The 20,882-nt window shown below is 40.0% G+C and overlaps 1 protein-coding gene across 1 annotated transcript in view; it reads right to left on the reverse strand.

Moving 5' to 3' along the window:
* UBA6 (ubiquitin like modifier activating enzyme 6) overlaps positions 1–20,220 on the reverse strand; it is a 56,041-nt gene extending 35,821 nt beyond the window's left edge. The window contains exons 1-13 of the mRNA XM_040967548.1: positions 20,107–20,220; positions 16,518–16,580; positions 15,009–15,103; positions 14,487–14,515; positions 13,725–13,819; positions 13,155–13,266; positions 11,991–12,071; positions 10,252–10,374; positions 8,777–8,900; positions 6,282–6,385; positions 4,792–4,854; positions 3,926–4,002; positions 2,730–2,796 (exon numbers count right to left, since the gene is read on the reverse strand). Of these exons, the coding sequence (XP_040823482.1) occupies positions 2,730–2,796; positions 3,926–4,002; positions 4,792–4,854; positions 6,282–6,385; positions 8,777–8,900; positions 10,252–10,374; positions 11,991–12,071; positions 13,155–13,266; positions 13,725–13,819; positions 14,487–14,515; positions 15,009–15,103; positions 16,518–16,580; positions 20,107–20,174 (1,101 nt within the window). The 5' untranslated portion in view covers positions 20,175–20,220. The remainder of the gene's footprint in view (positions 1–2,729; positions 2,797–3,925; positions 4,003–4,791; positions 4,855–6,281; positions 6,386–8,776; positions 8,901–10,251; positions 10,375–11,990; positions 12,072–13,154; positions 13,267–13,724; positions 13,820–14,486; positions 14,516–15,008; positions 15,104–16,517; positions 16,581–20,106) is intronic.
* Positions 20,221–20,882: the final 662 nt, after the last annotated feature.

Genomic DNA, 20,882 nt, shown 5'->3' on the forward strand with positions numbered 1-20,882 from the left:
TCAATACAATATTCACATATAATTAAAACAGGAAAGGCTAACAGGCAGGAAGTTACTATGGACTTAAACAAAATCAACAAGATTCACAAGATACACCAATGCCTTTTCAGAAACAAAAAAACTGTTCATTCAAAAAATTCTTTTACAGAATTAAGAGAAATAAGTGCTATGGGAGTAGAACACTAAAAAGCACTCACGATCTTACGGTGTCCAAAAACAAAAATACAAGAACATGTCACTGTAGTATAAAGTGTATAAAAGAAAAAAGAAACTTACATTCAAAATATTTTAGCTACTAAAATCCAACTCTCTTGACCTAATCACAAGACAAAGGAGTCAGTCACCCACATATTCTTAACTTCCGGGGGAAACAGGAGAGAATTAACTGAAATCAAGAGCAGTCATGAGGTGTAGGGTTTAAGACATTGTTTGCTGTGCCTGTATCTCGTCCTAGAGTGTTGAGGGTTCCACTGTAGGTCCCAGCACTCTCTGACAAGCACCCTGGGAGGCAGAAGGTGATGGCTCAAGTACTTGGGGTCTCTGTCACTGATATGAGGAATTAGGATTAAGTTTTAGGATTTTTGGCTTCAGTATGGCTCAGCCCTGGCTACTGTGGGCATCTGGGGAGTGAATCCACGCATGATAGATCTCTCTGCCTCTAAAACAGAAAACAAAATGCATTTTAAAATAATTTGTAATTGCCTTATTAAAGTAAAAAAGTGTGAAAATAGAATGAAAAGTTTTTATTTAAAAACAATAAAACACCTTGTGTGAATTTATAATATGGAAACAAATGATTCATTTTATCCCCCAAAACGGGGAAAAAAGTATCTATGAAAACCCCCAGTTTAATAAGGAAAATATTAAGCTTTCCAATAGGTTAGAAATATTCCTTATTCATATAAAAAACTAAAACTTGACTTCATAATGCATAAAAATTTACTTATAAAACCCATACAAAATTAGTATAAATACACTTAAAAACTGGCAAAGTGAACATAAAAGAATTTGTGAAACACATATCTGAAAAAAAGGACTCATGGCCAGGATATATAAAAACATGTAAAGGACTTTTAAAAACGTAAGAAAATAAAACTAAAACCAAAGATTTGGAAAAACAGTTTACCAAAGAAGAGTTGTAACTGGTAAATAAGCAAATAAAGTGATGCTCATAGTCTATTAATGAAATAAGAATAAAATCAACAATGATATATTACTACATAAATATTAAATCAGAGAGACAACACACGGAGTACTGGAGAGATGCAAAACAACAGAAATTTTCTCACTTTTCTGGTAGAAATGCAAAATGGCGCAGCTACTTGGGAAAGACAACTTGGTATTGGTTTTTCACAAAATTAAATTTACATTTACCAAGAAAAGTGAAAATACACTTCCATGTCAAAATCTGCACGCAAGTGAGTACAGGGGCTTTATTAATTAGAAACAATCTATATGTCCATCGATTGGTACAGGGATCAATGATTCACCTCTACAATGTTATGCTACTTGGCAATAAAACTGAACAAAGAAGAAATTACATGGATGAAACTAAAATTCCTTAGTGAAAGAAATCAGACTCAAAAGGCTACATGTTGTATGATTAAATTTATGACATTGTGTAAAACAAAAAACTACAGTGGTTGCCAGTGTTAATATATGGGAAAGAGATGATGATGAAGAGGCATAAGGAAATTTTTTGGTGTTATGGAAATGTATGTACTACGGTGGTTGATACCTGAAAACAGAATTTACTGTGCATAAATTAATTGTGCACACAATTTTGTATATGGGAAATTCAAAAAGTTTAAGGAAAAGTGATAACAGAAAAATTTATTTTTGGTGCAAAATTTCTGAAACGCTTATATAGTGTTTTCATAGTATCCAATTTCCATGTACTTTCTGAAGCCCTTGTGTGATTAACCATATACATACTAAGGGAGAAATTCAGTTTCTGCTCTACTCTAAAACGTACAATAAATCTCCAATCATGGCTTTAATTAAATCAGACTACAACAAGCCTTTTCTAGTTATTCACATATTCTTATTCCTTTTAACCATTAAGTAGGAAATACAATTTATTTTCTTTACAAGTAGTGATCAACTGTTTCTGCTACACTTACTATGTCTTTGTTTTGATAAAGTCACATATGGAAATTAAAGCAATTAAAGTCTTCCTCTCATCTTTTACCAAACAAGAACAAAAGTGATAAAAGTTTGAACTTGCTGTGCAAACACTGATATGATGACAGCTGCTCAAAGAAATCATTGACTGGCAGACAATGGCAATAATATGAAAAAAATAGTTTCTAAGTGCATTTTAATTCAAATATGATATGTCAAATGCAATGAAAGAATGGGAATGCGTAATGTATAAAAGAGGTGATTACGTAGTCAATGACTTCTTACAGTGATTTGTGGTGGGTCAAAAAATTAAACGAAGAACAGAAAGAAATACTAACCATATAATTAAGCAACAGAAAATAGTAATTACTATAAGTCACAAAGTATTCCAAGTGCTTTACAAAGTAAATTACTCAGCAAATCATTTAATGTTAATAACAACACCATGGTAATCACATTTAGTTTGTAAAATAAACCAAAGAAAGAAACATAATTTGTCTAATTCAATCAACAGGAAAACCACATCTGAACAAAACAGAACATTAGTAATCAGAACATTTCTGTTATGAATTATTAATGTTTTATAGCAATAATTGAATACTTACCTTTTCTTCTAAGGTTTCACTTATGGATTCTGCTAATTTCAACAGCTCTTCTGAATCTTGCTGGCATCTACAATTCAAAACCAAGCACCTCAACTTCCAATTTTTTCAACGGTCATGAAAACGTCATATTCAAAATTAATATTTGAGAAATCAAAGAAAGAAAAATTTTGTCTACAAGTAGCATAGTGCTTCACTAATTCAAGGATAACCAACCAGCTTATCAATTTGCTATTTCAAAACCATGATTGTTTATAAGTAAGATTGTTTTAAATATGCAAGACTAAAATTTTTGTATTGCTGATGGAACAGACTCTCAGAAGGTAAAAGTAAATCTTATCCTGGGTTAATAATAATTCTTACATATTTCAAAATGAACAAATCCACATCTAGTATAATTTCATTTCAGCAAAATCAATCTATTAACTTCTACCATAGAGAAGCAGAGGAAGTTAATAAATGGTGTATACAGTGATCTTGTAAGTATATGGCAATGATTTACTTTTTGTAGAAAAAAATCTGATTTCTGAAATAACTCAAAAAGCTTATTATTATTATTATTACAATTGAACATTTACAGAGACAGATGCACACCATTCCCCCATCTATTGCTCACTCCTTAAACACTCTAGCACGGATGGGCTGGAGATGGCTGTCAGGAATTAAACTTCAGTATTGTAATGCAGGACTTGGGTGTCTTAATCGGTGCCCTGACCATGAGGCTAAATGCCCACATGGAAAACTGTGGAAGACAGAAATTAAGAGAACGGGACTCCTCGCTAGTGTGAAACCAAACCAGCTGTAGTCCTGTGAGAAAGCTCAGAGAATTCAGGGCAAAGTCCTGAAGCAGCTGATACGGGAATGCACAGGACAGGAACTCCGGAATTCTCACGTGTACACAGCAGATCAGAGGCGCTTCTTCTTACCTATGCTGGTAACCACTAGCAGCCTGCTAGAACATATTGCTCACTGACTGACCCGCTTGAATGCTTGCACATAAACTGCATCCTTTTTTAGACTCTCCTTCCTTGCCTATGTGACCCTCACTGTTTAAAAATCTTTTGCTGTTATTAATATCCAGTTATTAACCATCACTCAGTAAACCATGTGTATAATTATCGGCTCCAAGCACCAAATCACCCAACTGCTCGACAGTGAACAGCAAACAATTAACAGACAAATAAAAAACAAAAACTTACCCAGTATTTGGCTTGCGACCATAGTTCTCCTGAAACTGGTCCAAGGCAAGCATGGCTGCATGAATCTGTAAAGGTGCCTGTTATAAACATCAAAAATTAGCCACCATTTATGAGTGCTTAGAGTGTCAGGCACTATGTTAAAAGCTTTGCAAACACTGCTTCATTCAATCATCACAAATCTGTTCTGCATTTAGCAGATCACAAAATTGAAGTATAAAGAAATTTGTGACTTGGCATTAAGGCCATATTTAAGCAACAGCTCCAAGCTTCATCTCTAGGTGTTAATGATGAGTTTTTAATAGGTTATCCAAAAAATGGAACAATATTTGTACAAAATCATTTAACCTTTTTCCTTATTTAAATAATTTAGAAATTGTTCCTCTGTAAGAATACAAGGAAACTTCATAAAGTTTTGGGGAAAACAATACTAAAGGGTACATTTACTCTGATGCAAGAAAAAGTTTTGAAATCCATGTAAAGTTTTTTACAATTTGCATTTTCCATGGGGCTTCTAATAGCCTCTTACAGATTTACTGCTACAAAATTATGGCCAGTGGTTAAAAAAAAAAACAATATATGTGCAAGATTATTTCTTTCTGTAAAAAACATGTTATACAAAACTACATCATTCACAAAAAATTTTCATAGCTTTATATAAATTATTAAAATCACCTTGTATCAAAACTAGATAACTGTAAAATTCTCCCTTATTATTCCAGTATTTTTTCCATGATACAATTTATTTCTTGGGAGTACAGCTAACAACAAAGCATGTACATGGTCATTCCATATTAGCTTTCTAATCACTTATCAACTTCCTACCCCTCCTCAGCTGCCTTGCTCAAACCTGTGAAGTGTTCATTTACCTCGGGTTTGCTAAAGTCCACAAGGAGGCATTTTGGACGCTTTATCTGCCTCTCCAAGGGTTCCTAATAGAAACAAAAAATACAGCAGAGCAAGTAAGTGACAGCATTTGTATGTTAGTGCACTAAAATCAACGGACTCTGCCAAAGGTCACAAACTTACGCTTTCAAACATTAAAATAGCTACCATTTACCTTTAGTACATTAAAAAAATTAAGTGCAATAAACCTACTCCATATAGTAAATGAGAACTAGTAAAACAATTTATAATATGCTAATTTGTTTTTATGGAAAAAGCTAGTATATATTTCTGAGAGTAAGTTTATCAAGCTTTGTTGTACTTGACAAAACTTGAAAAGATATTCAAAACAAAAGAACTAACCAACATAAAATTATGAGGCATGAACTCACAAATTAAAAGGGCCAGAGGAGATACGAATGAACAGAGCTAACTACCTTTACTATTTTAATTTACTGTCTTAACTTTGGCCTGAACAAAGCCTTTTTGAAAAAATTAAAACCTTGAGAATTTGCCAAACAACAACAGCAACAACATAAACCTAGTGATGTGAATTCATCTGAGAAGTGGGCAAAGTCGGTATCGGATTTCATCTCTGACATCATCCCTGTAGTCTCTCTATGCAGCTATTCTTTCCTTACATGAACTGTTTTGTTTCTATATTCACTCTTCCTTTTATTTTTTAGTTTTTATTTGCAAGGCAGTTACAGAGAGAGGTGACAGAGACAGACATTCCATCCACTAGTTCACTCCCCAAGTGACCCCAATGGCTAACTGGGCTAATATACAGTCAGGATCCGGTAGCTTCTTCTGGGACTCCCACATGGGTGCCAGGGCTGAAAGACTTGGGCCATTCTCTGCTGCTTTCCCCCAAGACATAAGCGGGAGCTAGACTGGAATTTGAGCAGCCAAGACATGAACCATCATCCTTTATGGGATGCTGGTGCCGCAGGCAGAAGCTTAGCCTACTATGTCAGGGTGCTGGTCTTATCATGTTCTTTAACGTAAAACAATAAATTTTGAAGATCTAGATTAACAAGTATGATGAGAAAAGAAATTTCCCTTTTATTATAAAAATAAGTAATTGAATTGTAAAGCAAGACAACCCTTTCTAAATCTTTTAAATTTATACTAATTTCATGTCTTGTCTCAGTAAGCACATTGTAAGAGGGATCATCTCTGACGATTTAGGGAGTATATAGATCCTTTGGGCACACTCACCTACCTCACATAATGTGTACATGGTATACAGGCAACAACAACTTACAAACTGATAGTTTAGTCCCTTAGCAGTCCCTTATAGGCTGTAGCTCCTGTTGAAGAGCACAGGTCAGGGCTAGGGCCAGGCCAAAGGACTCCAAGTTTAAGAAACTTGATTTTTAAATAAACTGATTGCTTCAATCATTATTCTTTTCTGTTGTCATCATTCTTTTTATGTAAATAAATACTTTTAAGATGATTAAAAAATACTTACAAAGCAAAATATTTTAGGAGTCTTAACTTGAACAGCTATGCCTCCATGTAAATATGGTTCCAGCTCTGTAGTATCACAAATGCTAAAAGAAAATGGTGATACCACTAGAAGAAAACAAATGTTATTCACAAAGATATTGATATTTAAAATTGAAGGCTTACTGTTGCAAAAATTTTAACTTGCCATAATTTATAAAGCTAAGAAAATTCTAGCATTTTCTACTCAGAGAAAGTTGGGGAGTATAGACAGCAGTATTTTACCAACTTCAAGTGTAGGACTGAAAACATTCCACATTATTAACAGTTTCAAATGTCAAAAACTATGCCAAAACTTTAGATAAAAGCACAGGAGAGCCTAAGGTGTAGGTAACTGTCTAGGTTGCCTTGTACCCAAGAAGGTGTTATATCATTGGGAGAAAAGCAGCCAGTAGCTAGCATGCATTCTGGACCTGGTTACTGTCAAATTTCTGTTAACTATACCAGAATGCCAGCACTGTTGCTAGCTAACTGCTTGTTTGACAAGGAAGGAACTACTTCTGGGTGTTCCATGGACTGGGCTACTGCACTCACACATAGGTAAGGAAGCTGAGACAGTGGTTTAGAAGGAAGAAACCAGAAACCAGGAAACCAGAGGGCATGTCTGGGTCAGGCCAAGGCACCTGCCCATGTGGGAGACCTTGGCTGGGCTAAAAAAAAAAAGCATCACTTGCCACCCACAAAAGCTGAGGCTGGGCTATGTCAGGCTGGGTAGTAGCACCCACAAGAGAACTGCATATGAAAACAGAGTCTGTAGATTTGTGAGCTCACATCTGTGTGACTGCAGCGCCTGTTGGTACACAAGGAGCAGGAGCCAGTCATGGGCCAAGCCAGGCTGCAGCACCCACCAGTACACACTAGGGCCTGGACTGATGGAATACCATGCCAGGCAGGGCCACTGCCCTTGCTAGCACTTATGAGATCTGACTGGGAGTAGGCCTGGTAGGGAAACTTGGGGAATACTACTAGGCTATGGCCCCTGCTGGGGAGCACAAGAGCCAGCCCTATGGGTTAGGGGATATGGGTGGGACAAGCCAGGCAAGTCTGCAGCACTCATTAGTTTGTGTGGATTGGTTCTGGAGATGGCCAGGCTGGGCCAAGTCTCAGCACCTGCTGGCATGCACCCGAGCCAGGACAAGGTGTGAAGTGCACCTGGTTGGGCTAAGTTGCAGCACCTGCCAGCAGGAGTGGTGATGGCAGGTAGTTCATGCTAAGCTGGGTCTAAGTACCCGCCAGCATGTGGTAGGGCCTGGTAGGGGAACTCTGGGCACTCCCTTGCTGGGCTGCAGCTCCCCTGGTGAATCCTGGTATGAGGCTGGACATGGCTGCAGCACCTATCAGCATGTTGGGCTGGGTCTAGGAGCAGGTCAGAATGGACTAGGATCAAGCACCCACTAGCAATCACAAGCCAGAATGGGTGTGGGTCAGGGCGGGCTAGGCCACAGCACCTGTCAATTCTCATGGGAGCTGGGGCTAGGAGTGGTCAACTCTGGGCTAGGATGCAGTACCTAAGAGTAAATACCAGGACTGGGGGGCTGGCCATGTCAGTCTGGGTAGCAGCACACACTGGCATAGATGTGAGATCAACTACTGCTGGTAGCATAGTAGGGAAACTTGGGGAACTCCCCTTCTAGGCCACAGTTCCTCCTAGTGAGAGTAATAGCTGGGACTGGGAGCAGGCTAGGCCAAGCTGGGCTGCAGCACTTGTTGGCATACATGTGCACTGGGTTGGGGGAGGGCCAGGTAGGGTAAGTTCTTGGCGCACATACAATAAGCAGAGGTGTATGCCAGCCTGGGTTGGACCACAATACCCACGACTTCACACGAGAGTTGCGGTGGGACAGGCTGGGCTAAATTCCTGCACTTGCTGGAGAGAACTGGGATGGCAGTAGGATGGATACAGCCAGGTTGTAGCACCTGCTGGTGAATGCCAAGACTTGTGGTGGGCCATGTCAGACTAAGATGCAGCACCTGCTTTCACATGCAAGAGGCAGGGTGGGCAGCAAGACTGGGAGAGGAACTTCACGGACTACCATGCTGGGCTCCTGCTTCTACTGGGGAGTGCGACAGCTAGGACTGGGGGTCTGGCTGGTCTAGGGGTGGGCTGGCTGGGCTAGGTTGCTGCACCTGCTGACAATGCTGGGACTGGATGCAAGTCTGGCCAGGCTGGACCACAGTACCCCCTGCCAAGCTCAAGATAACGGGGCTGGGAACACACACTGTAAGCCTTTGGTCTTCCAGCATTCCTCTGCTCTGAACATAGTCTTATATTAGTGCACTGAATAGGAAAGTGTGAAATATCTCGCAAAAGAATCCACAACAATAGATCACATCTTGTTGTATTTAAGTTCGTGAACCACAAATGAGTTGTTTTTCCAATAGGGAGTTTAGTACAGTCCCTGAACTACCATACCAGTGTGTTGAATAATGAATAAATACAAAATTAATCAAATGACATACCAGTTATTTGTTGTAACGAGCCATTTAAACCTGTCATTCCATTAATTTCTCGAAATGTTAGGAACTGTCCTGTCTCAAGTTTGTGAGGACGATTTTCAAGGCAAGTGACAATGCCAGGATTAGCCTAGAGAGAAGAGTAATTTATGAAAAATATAAGTCTATGTATTGTTTATTTCTTTTTAAAAGGTATTTATTTATTTGAAAAAGTTAGAAATCTTCTTTCCATTGGTTTACTTCCCAGATGGCCACAACAGCTGGGACTGGGGCAGGCTGAAGCCAAGAGCCAGGTCCTTCATCCAGGTTTCCTACATGGATGGCAGGGAACCAAGCACCTGGGCTGTCTTCTGCTGCTTGTTCCAGGCTGACTGCTGGATTGGCAGTGAAGCAGCTGAGACCATAAACAGTGTCCGTAAGGGTTGCAGAGTTGCAAGCAGTGGTCTTAATTGCTACGCCACAATGCCAGCTCCTACGTATTACTTAAAAATACGTATTTTGGCCCAGTGGCATGGCCTAGCGGCTAAAGTCCTCTCCTTGAACGCTCTGGGATCCCATATGGGTGCCGGTTCTAATCCTGGCGGCCCCGCTTCCCATCCAGCTCCCTGCCTGTGGCCCGGGAAAGCAGTCGAGGACGGCCCAAGGCCTTGGGACCCTGCACCCTCGTGGGAGACCCGTAAGAGTTCCTGGTTCCCAGCTTCGGATCGGCATAGCACTGGCCATTGCAGCTCACTTGAGGAGTGAACCATCGAATGAAGAACTTCCTCTGTCTCTCCTCCTTTCTGTATATCTGACTTTGTAATAAAAAATAAATAATTAAAAAAAAATACATATTTTAAAAGATTTAGCTATTTATTTGAAAGGTAGTTAGCTAAGGACAGGAAGATCAACACATAGAGATTGTACACCCATTGGGATAGGGCCAGGCTGAAGCAGCTATCATGGGCTGCTTCCATGGGTACACATAAGCAGGAAGCTGGGACGGAAAGAAGCACTGAGACTTCAAAATTGAGATACCCCAACATGAAGTGACTCAACTGCTAAACCAAATGCTCATCTCACATTACTACGTATTTTAAATGTTGAAAATACAATGTCTATGTTTGATAGGACATGTTCAGAGACAGGCCATGCGGGAAGTGAATCTGTAATAGTGCCTTTCAAATAAATAAATATTGTATCATCATTTACTGAATCACTTTCATGTTAAGAACATGACAGAACAAAATGATTTTAAATCAAAAACGATAATATCAAAAAGTTATACAATGAATATGTTTATAGGGAATTTAGAATAATTAATATTCTAATTCCAAGTTAGTTATAACACATAATCAAGAGATTAACAAATATTTCATTATGAATTCTTAGAACACCACAAAAAAGGGAAAATACTATTAGAATATTCTGCTAATATACCAACTTCTAAAAAATTAGCATTAACCTTAAAAATTATTTTAAAAAGTTCAATATAATCATACTTGCGTTATGTTTGAAATGAAAATTTCTTTTGGTTCTTCTCCTGTTGTATCTGAAACTTCAAATTCATCACCAAAATCACAAAACAATCGTGACCAAATTCCATGTATATCTGCACTGATGAACTGTGAAATGAGAAAAACAAGGATATATTTATGCGTAGAAAAAATAATCCTTAGCTCTCTTAGTCCCTTGTATGACAATCTCATTTACAGTTAACAGACTTTTCTAACCTTCTCACAGAACCCACATGGTTCTTCTCCCAACAACACACAGACACTGCTATCAATACTGAGATGTTTTTCTTCACAGGACTTAAGACTACCTGAAAATCTAACATGTATCTACTAGCTTATTTAATGTGCATCTTTCCTACCAGAGGACAGTTATCATGAGTAGTAAGAATTTGCCCTACTTACTCATGTAGTACCTAAAGACCTAATCTGGCACACAGTAATGCTCAGTGGATATTTATTAAATCAAACCTCCTAAGAACCACAATTTGTTGAAAGTGATGATAATTCAAGGTTTATCATTCTTGCATTCCTATTCTTTCTTCCGTTTCAACAATCTACAAACAAAACTTACACAGTAGTTTTAAAGCTGGCAACTAAATGTAACCACAAATTAAAGATAAAAACCTTACCAAAATTATCTTCATGTTCCTCATACAATTTTTTCTCTTAATTTTTAAAGATTTTATTTATTATTTGAAAAGCAGTGTTACAGAAAGTGAAAGAGACAGAGATTTTCTACCTGCTGATTCACACCACAAAAAATGTAGCAGCCAGTGCTGGGCCAGGCTGACGCCAAGAGCATGGAACTCTATTTGGTCTCTCATACAGGCCTACGTACTTAGACCACCTATCTGCTCTTCTAGGCATATTAGTAGTGAGCAAAATTGGAAGCAGAGCAGCTGAGACTTAAAAACAGTGAAGACTTTCTTTAAAAAAAAAAAAAGGCAGGTATTGCCATTGTGGCATAATGGGTGAAATTATGGCCTGAAATGCCAGCATCCCATACAGGTGCTGGTTTGAATCCCAGCTGTTTAATTTCCAATCCAGCTCCCCGTTAATGTGGATCAGAAAGCAGCAGAAGATAACCCAAACCCTCGGGCCCCTGCATTGATATGGATGGGAGTTCCTGACTTTGGCCTGGCTCTGCCCCAGTCACTGTGGCCATTTGGGGAATGAAACAGCAGATAGAAGATCTCTGTTTCTGGCTTCCCTCTCTCTAACTCTGCCCTTCAAACAAATAAAACAATATTTTAAATAAAACAAATTTTTTTTTTACATTTTATTATTATTGCTATAATTTTATGATACAGTTCCATATTCCCTTATCCCCTCCCCAATCCCTCAACAAATTTATTTCTTAGAAATTATTTGAAAGGAAGAGATTGAGTGAGTGAATGACAGAGCAAGAAAGGGAGACAGAGAAAAGGATCTTCCATCTGCTAAATCATTCCATAAACGGCCAGTGAGGAGCTATTATAGCTTCATTTGGGTCACACAGCCCAAATGAGTGGTACAGTCAAGTAACCAGGCCATTTTTTGTGGCCTTCTCAAGTAAATCGGCAGGTAGCTGAATCAGAAGTGGAATAGCAGGTACTTGAATAGGTCACAACACAAGCTCCCATAAAGAGCTTATTAAATAATTCACTAAAGAGCTTCAAATTCTAACAGTGAAAGTGTTTGTGTTTGGTTAATTGCAAGTTCTTATAAAACAATAGAATTATTACCTTAATTGGAGGGCAGTGAGAATGGCAAAAATCATTGATCTTCTTCTGTAATGGGAGTTTCACCTCAGTCAGTACTACACACTGTTGAGAACACAGAAAGTAAAAACTAGAAAATAATTATTTTTAACATATAACTTCTATGTCATTATTGTCACTTTGCATTATATTAGATACATTTTTGTTCCAGTTAAAAAAAAATCACTACCCTACTGTATCCATACTAAAGTATTTTCAGAACCATAGAATAGCAAAAGTAAAAATAACACATATAAAGGAAAACTGGCTCACACATTACATTCAATTGCTATCACAGGTTTCAAAATTAAGACAAATGGTAAGATTCTATGCAGCATTTATGCCCCTCTAATGATTAATTTGTTTTATATGTCACTGTCATGGAAATGCTAGTCTAACCATCACACTATTATTTTCATGCTAGCTAAAAAAGGTTATGAAAACTTAAAAAAGATATTTGAGGGGAAAGGAGAAAAGAGACAGCTAGCACACACACACACACCACAAACCCCTCCAATTGCCAGTTCATTGCCCAAATGCCTACAACGGTTGGGCTGGGACCAGTTGAAGCTTCAATTTTTAAGGGCATTATTTTCATTTCTAAAAAGTTTGTGTGGTCCCTTATCCCAATGCTTCAGATAAGCAGAATGCACTTTCTGGCTCTGATTTTAGAATTGACAATGTGATTTGTCAATAAGGTGTTAGCGAAAGTAACAGATATTGAGCCTTGAAATGCAATAGGAGGCTGGATTTTTCTTTTGTGTTTCTGCTATTGCATTCATAGTGTAGCTTCCTATTGCACAAGACAGATATTGGAGAAATCAGATTTTGAGGTTCAGCAGTTGAGCTTAGACGAGAACAGCTGATGCATGAGGGATAAATATGTTATTATAAATCACTGAATTTGGAGCAGCTTCTTATGCATATCATCACCACATCAGTCACATGGTATAACTGCTTTGCTAGTAATTCTTGGGCCTCTCCCCTAAAATGGTGCATTTAAAGGGTATTTTTCAAAAACAAACCTTCTACTTTGAAATTTTTTGTTCTGCTCCTCAATACAATAGGTTAAATTAGTTGCAGTCTATTAATACTTAACAATTTGCCTTGCAATTTGTCAACAACGTTTAATACAAATGGAGTACCAACCTGGTATTTATCTAAAAATGAAAGATCTGTGGTTTCACTGAACGGAACAGAAGATGACGTGACATGCACATATGGATTTAGTTCTGCAATGTGTGGAAGTACAGCTTCTGCCCTGTGAAAAGTCAACAATTAACTTTTACGAGTACTTCATTAAACAGACCTAATCTTTTAAAGTTGGACACTGTCACATGGAGAAACTTGACATGCTGGAAAACATCAATGAAAAATTTAGTAAATGTGGAAGAAATCAACACTTACTTATCTTTTCAGGTAACTATACAACCTGAAGATGTACCATCATATCCTTTAGTAAGCCAAACAATCTAAAAGTTAAGCTTCAAGCTTCTTTAGTGTCTAATTCAGCAACGCTACAGATCTCCTAATCAAAAGTTAATTTCTAAGTAGCAGTGGTTTGTATAAAAAAGCCTGACAAATACAATAATAATTAAGCATTTATCAATACTTATTTATCTATGGAGTATGAACTTCTGGTGATGAGTTAAAAAAAATTATGACCAAAGTATTTTGTATAAACAAAAAACTGTCATGATGGTATATCAAAATACGTACCTGTTTCTCATATTAACAACATCATCTTCGCAGAGAAAGAAGTTGGTTCCTAGATCCCATGCCTTGCATTTCTCTGTATCATGAATTGTAAGTGCCTGCAAAAAAAGGGAAAATGTTGAAGTTAGGAATAAGACAAGTGTATTCACTTCTCTAACACGAATCACACTTTTTTTAGATGTATTATGCAGTATACCTAGCTTGAAACAAAACAAAATCAGAGGCAAAAAAAGCATATATAACTAGATCCAAATATAACTAGATGATCTTACTAAATATGAGTTCTGGACACCTAAAAACATTTATACAAAAACTATTTTAAATCAGCACATAAAATCCCCACTCATGCACTGTGTTCCAAAAAAGAAAGAAAACTAACAAATTAGGAATGAGGTATTTTTTCTCACTCATCCTACTGGCATAAACTCAAGAAGAGTGATGCCATACTCAAAAGGTGATGGTCACTTTCACACATTACTGTTGGGAATGTGATGTGTGGTCCTTCTCAATGAAATGTGGCAATTTCCAGAATTTCCATTTAACATTTAGCCTTTGACTAAGCAATTCCACTTTTAGGAAAACATTACAAAGACATATTGAGTGGAAAAAAAGAAATATGTCCAAGGATATTAGATGCAACACTACTTGTGACTGAGCACAATTAAGGTGTCTACCAATGGGGACTACCCGATATAAAATACTGTATGTCCACAGAATGTATTTCTACCAAACTATAAAAAATATTCACCAAAGATATTTACCCACCTTAATCCCTGCAAGAACAAGATTCTTTGCTATAAAAGAAACAAGAAAACCTTAATATTAGAACAATACGTCTTCACATAAACTGGTTACATGTCTGACAGGGTAACTTCAATGTTTACAACTTAAATGCAATCTCCTCACAAAAAAGACAGAGAATACAGATTAATACAATACAAAGAGAGAAAAATGCAAATTTGTATAATCCTATCATCTCGAGGTGATTACCCTTACGATTTTAATATGTTCCTTAAGACACATCTTTTAAAGATATGCGTGGTTGCTGTCATAATGAATTAACAGAGAGAATGGGCATCAGTGGTTATTGACAGCACCAAAAGAGAAACAATGACAGTCATAATTAGTTCCAGCAGAAGAATATAACAGTAGCATGAGACAGCCTTGCCAAAGGAACAAAAACTGAATCTGATCTAATTTTCTTTTATAGGAAATACAAGAATTAAATTACTTGAATTGTGTTGCTCAAATCTGTCCAACAAAACCACAAACAAAAATACTGCTTACCAATTTCCAAACCGAGACCACCCATTCCACTTAAGAAAACATGAGACTTTGCCATCTTCTGCATTGCTGTGTCTCCGAGAACATACCTCTGTCGACTATAGGTAAAATGAAGACAAAATGAATTATTTTGTCAAAATTATTAATCCTCTAAAGTTGTTTGCAACCTGATAGTCTAGCACTAGATCCTGCCTACATATTAATTTTGGATGACTTTTCTGGTTTAAAAGTTCTTTAAATCAATTTCCAAATATGTGACACATTTTGAAAAACATACACGTTTGGCACCCACAATTTCCTTCACGCAATAGGAAATCAGTCTAGAAGTCTCTAGACAAGTGGCAGTAACACATGGCTTCCTTTTATAGTATTTCAGGCATCATGATAAGCATTTGAGTTTGTCATCTCCACATTTTCTTTATTTTTACTTGAAAGGCAGATTTGATAGCGAGAGAGAGCATAAGTGCCTTTGATCCACTGGTTCACTCCTCAAATGGCTACAATGGTCAGAACTGAGCTGATCTGAAGCCAGGAGCTTCTTCAGGTCCCCACACCAGCCAGTACTCAACCAGGGTCTGCCATGTGGGTGGTAGGGATGCAAGCACTTGTGTCTCCTTTCATCTGCCCCTTCTTAGGGTGCCCATTAACAGTAGGCTAGAATGCATAGTGGAGCTAGGACTTAATCCCAGGTTCTTTTATATGGGATGTAATCGTCTTAACCACTGCACTCACACCTCTTACACAAACAACTGCCAACTACTCAAAAAAATATTAATAGGAATGAGAATAATGCATACATTTAATTTTTCTAATTACTAAGAGGTATTTAAATTTTATGAATAGGTAGGAGTTAAAAATTCCACCAAATTCCATTCAAATCACAACCCTTCAATTACACATTTCATTACAAACTATAAGATGCTGGGCTGGTGGCATGGCATAGAAGGCTAAACTTCCATCTCTGGCATCAGCATTCCATCTGGGTGCTGGTTCATGTCCTGGCTGCCCCACTTCAGACGCAGCTCTCTGCTTATGGCCTGGGAAAGCAGCAAGAGCACAGCTGAAGCCTTTGAGCCACTGCACCCACGTGGGAGACCTGGAAGAGGCTCCTGGCTTTGGATCATCTTAGCTAAAGCCACTGCGGTCACCTGCGGAGTGAACCAGCAGCTGGAAGATTCTCTTTCTCTCTGTGTTCTGCCTTTCAAACAAAAATAAATCTTAAAAAATACAGATAAAATTTCCTAATGAGATTAAACTTAAGAAATCGAATTGACTAGACACTACTGGATGTTTTTCCTGAGGCTTCTGCAATGACAACAAAATCCTTAGTCCTACTACCTAACCCTGTTGCTGCTGAGATTTAACTTATTAAAGGTTGTAGACTACACAGCAGCAAAAATAAAAACCAGAAAATCCTTAAAATATTTACACATGGTGCTTTGAAATGGACTATTCAAGTTATTTGATAACAATGAATGGAGAAATAAGTTTCAGTTTCCATGAGGTTCTTACCTATATAACGCATCATCAATCTCCACGGGTTCGGCTGACATAACTGACGAATTTTTACTTGTACTGAAGGAAAAAAGCAAACTTGATTAAAAGCAGGTATGACAACATGCATTTTATAATGTAACATTTAATCACAAATAGGATTAACAAACTACTGAAGGTATTTATAAGCCAATACATGTAATTACATATTTACTTGATCTACCACTTGCTGTAGATTTTCCAAATGCATTAAAATTAGAATGCACTGATTGTCTGCGTGGTGCTGTGTACAGCCCGGGCCTGTTTCAGTCTCAGGCACCGCCTTATGCTCATGTGTACTGATGGAGCTAACTCAGCAGCTCTGTCCCATGGACCTTCTCCACATACATACTCCCTCCTGATAAACTCAGTCTCCTATTTACCACATCCTTTGATACAGAACTGATTGTTGTTCTGACTTTTAGATGTGGTATGCACTGTTGTTTCTTCTGACCTCCAGATGTTATATACCTACCAAAGCACTGACTCTATTCTGACATCTGCCACCACCAAATTAAAAAAGCCCAAAATAATCCAACTTCCCTTTCCAGTCTCATTTTTGATATCATCACTCAATTGGGGCTAAAATTACTATCTTCTTGCTTAACCCATTCCTTTACTTTCTCCCCCTGTGGGTCCTGTTAGCTCTAACTTCCACAGACATTCTGAATCTTATCGTTTATCATTAATCAGTGCAACACTATGGCAAACCACCATATTTCACCTGACTTACTTTAAAGACTTCGTTAACCATCTTCCTATTTCACTACTGTTCTGCCCCTTTGATTCTTCACAGAAGTCTGAATATTTTAAGATGCAGACAGACTTCATTCCCACTAACTTTCAGATTTACTTTACTCTTAAAATTCAAACATCTGACCATGCCCAATAGGGCATATTTTCTCTCTCCCCAATTTCAGCTCTACTTCTTGGTGTCTTGTCACACTGGCTGACTTGTTGTTCCTCAAAAAGCCAAGCTTGCTCTCATCCCAAAGTTTTCACATTATTCCTTGTGCTAGGTATGTCATTCTTCCATATCTCAGAATAGCTTTTTACTTGACTTACTTTTTAAAAGATTTGTTTTTACTGAAAAAGTAGGTTTACAGAAGAGACACAGAAAAATCTTCCATCCACTGGTTCACTCCCCAATTAGCCACAACTGAGCTGATCTGAAGGCAGAAGCCAGGAGCCTCTTCCACATGGCTACAGGGTCTCAAGGCTTTGGGCCATCCTTTGCTGCTCCGCCAGGCCTCTAGCAGGGAGCTGGATGGGAAGTGGAGCAGCCAGGACAGAAACAGCTACCCATATAGGATATCGACTTGCACTTGCAGGTGATTATAAGGCAAGTGAGCCATGGAGAAGTTGCACTTATCTTTTCAAACTATATTAAAATAGTATCTCATAAATAATACAGATCATTGCAGATCATGACTGGCTCCTCTAAGTCACAAACTCATTAACCTTTTACATATATTCAAATGACTTATCATTAACTGTCGTCTATGACCCACCACCTCAACAGAATGCACTGGCTGCTAAAAACTCTTTACTGTATACCAAATATCTAAAACTGTATGCAGCATTTAAAAATAATAGGTAATCCTATGCCACGCATTGTTTTAAATGGTTTAGATTTATAATTCAGTGATAACCTTATCACCTTGTAACATATGCAGTACTGTCAGCGGGAGGACAGAAGCAGGGTGAGTGGTTAACTTATAACTCACTAGAACCACAGAGTAGGTGGGTCCATGGCACAGTAATGAACCGACCCAGGCAGTGTGTTCCTGACTACCATCTTATGCTATCTAGTGTCTCATAGCAAGCAAACAAGAAGCACTCAGGAAGTATCTGTTAACTGATTTTTAGAAATTAACTTCCTACACATCAAGCTAAACATACTATTGTGACAAGGTATACGTGCTGGAGTCATGCATCATTTATAGCAGTGTGTTCCAAATTTTTCACAGGACAGCATACAAAGAAAAACTAGATTTGCAGATAACAGAGGGAGAGGGAATTAGCCTGGAGCATTTGGACCCAGGCTACCATGAGAGCGGAGTTCAGTATCTTGGCAAAAGCACAATGTGTTCCAAGTTGTGGGGCACTCCAGTCCTCTAACAGGGCTCTAAAAACAATGAGAGCATGAAATTCAGGTTTGGAATTCAACTGCATTAGCCTGGAACTGGTACAGAAGCACCATCACCAAGTTTCATCAACTTCTAGCCAATTAAATTGATAACTGTTACAGAAACACTAGGTTGCTGCTGAAAGCAAACTTAAAAGATAGCTGTGTACTAACAGATATGAATACAATGCATACACATACAGCCACACGCCCAGTTAGTCAAATGAGATTTGCAATTACAGAGCTCCTGCAGTCCCAGCCCAGTACGCGTTCACTTGCTGGCTTCCCAACATGGGGTGGTGGTGGAAAATAACGGTCTGGATAGAATTCTTATGCATAAATGAGAAGTGCCACATTACAACTTTCTATCACTAAATGATATGACTGGCATTTACTTATCATAAATGGACAACCCCAGAAAATCAAAAACACAAAACACCTACAAGACAATTAAAACTGCTTAAGGCTGAAGAAATGTTCATTGTAAAAGAGTTATTTATTTGAAGGGTACAGTTAGAGGGAGAGACAGAGCTAACTTTTATTAGCTGGTTCACTCCTCAGAGGGTCCCCAAATGCCACAGCTGGGCCAGCATCCCCCCCTCCCCCACAGGAAAAGTCTGGAATCTTCTTCAGGATCTTCACGTGGGGCCCAAGCACTTGGGCCACCTGCTGCTACTTTCCTCTTTAGGGGGGGAGGGAGCTGGATCAGAGTTGGGGCGGTGCTGACCTGCCCCCACTTGTTGTGCCCGCAGGGATCTGCTACCCTATGAGCCCCCTAAGTTTTTCTTAGTCCGTAACAGTCTCTCAAGAAAATCTGGCAGTGTTGCAGATAACATCTTGGTCCCCAGAGCATTCTTTCAGTCTGAAACTGGCTCAACAGCTACAGGTTTGGGCCAGTCTCCCGTCCACTGACAACAATGTAACTCATCACCTGCATCTCGGGCAGAGCGAGGCCTGCACGGGGCAGCAGAGGCCTCAGCCCTGGCCGGAGGGCCACCGACTCACTCCCGCCGTCCCCTCTGGCGACAGTTTTCAGAGGACGCCGCTGCAGGCGGGTGCACACCGGCACCCACAGTTCTCACTCCGCCCCGAGAGGCCACGGTCCGGGGCCTGGCACCAGGCAGGAAGCCCCGTTTCTAACACTGTCCTCGGTCGGGGGTCCCAGAAATTCGATGAACTGGGGGGGAAGGGGACTGCCGGACGCGACCGGAACTGAGAACGCCCAGGAGGCGGCGGGAAACGGACTTCGGCCGGCGAGGGCCGGGGCCGCCGAGGCCCGAGCCCACGCCGCCACACCCACCCGTCGCGTCCCTCCAGCCTCCCGGGCTGGCTCGGCGGGGCCCCGCGGCCTTCCACGCCCTCCCTGGGCCGTCCGAGGGCACAGGAGCAGAAAGCCCGCCCGACACGCCTGTCCTCTTCGCACTCACAACGTCCTCTCACCTGCCAGCCCCCCAGGACGAACAGGACGCCGCTTCCCCCCGAGGTACCGCCACCGGCTCCGACTCCATCGCCGCCTCAGACGCCGCGCCGCCACCGGCTTCGAGAAGACAGGAGGGGGCGGGGCTGCGAGAGGTGGTCAAGGGACGGGTGTGACGTCATCGCGGGGTGGGCCCGGAGAGGTGCGGAGGCCGCCCCGCCTTCCCGGCATCCTCTGGTGCACCGCGGCTTCCGGTTTGGGTGTGGTCTCCGGGAGGTTGGAGGTTCAGGTGGCTGAAGCGGTGGCGGCGGCTGCGACCTACGGAGAGACGGACGTCAGAGGAGCCCAAACACCAAAGTTACACTGCAGCCAGACCTGTGGGACTCTAGGAACCCGCGAGATTTTGAAACCGAGTTGCAGATGCTTAGGAATCTAGTTGCAGAAAGGGAAACCTGGGGCCCGGCGCGGTGGCGCAAGTGGTTAAGGTCCTCGCCTTGCACGCCCGGGATCCCATATGGGCGCCGGTTCTATTCCTGCAGCCCCACTTCCCTTCCAGCTCCCTGCCTGTGGCCCGGGAAAGCAGTCGAGGACGGCCCAAAGCTTTGGGAACCTGCACCCGCGTGGGAGACCCGGAAGAGGCTCCTGGCTTCGGATCGGCATAGTACCGGCCCGTTGCGCTCACTTGGGGAGTGAATCATCGGATGGAAGATCTTCCTCTCTGTCTCTCCTCTCTGTATAACCGCCTTTCCAATAAAAATAATAATAATAAATAAATCTTTAAAAAAGAAAGGGAAACCTG

This window comes from Ochotona curzoniae, unplaced genomic scaffold, assembly GCF_017591425.1.
Source record: "Ochotona curzoniae isolate NIBS_2020 unplaced genomic scaffold, NIBS_Ocur_1.0 scaffold_4506, whole genome shotgun sequence".
Classification (NCBI taxonomy): domain Eukaryota; kingdom Metazoa; phylum Chordata; class Mammalia; order Lagomorpha; family Ochotonidae; genus Ochotona; species Ochotona curzoniae.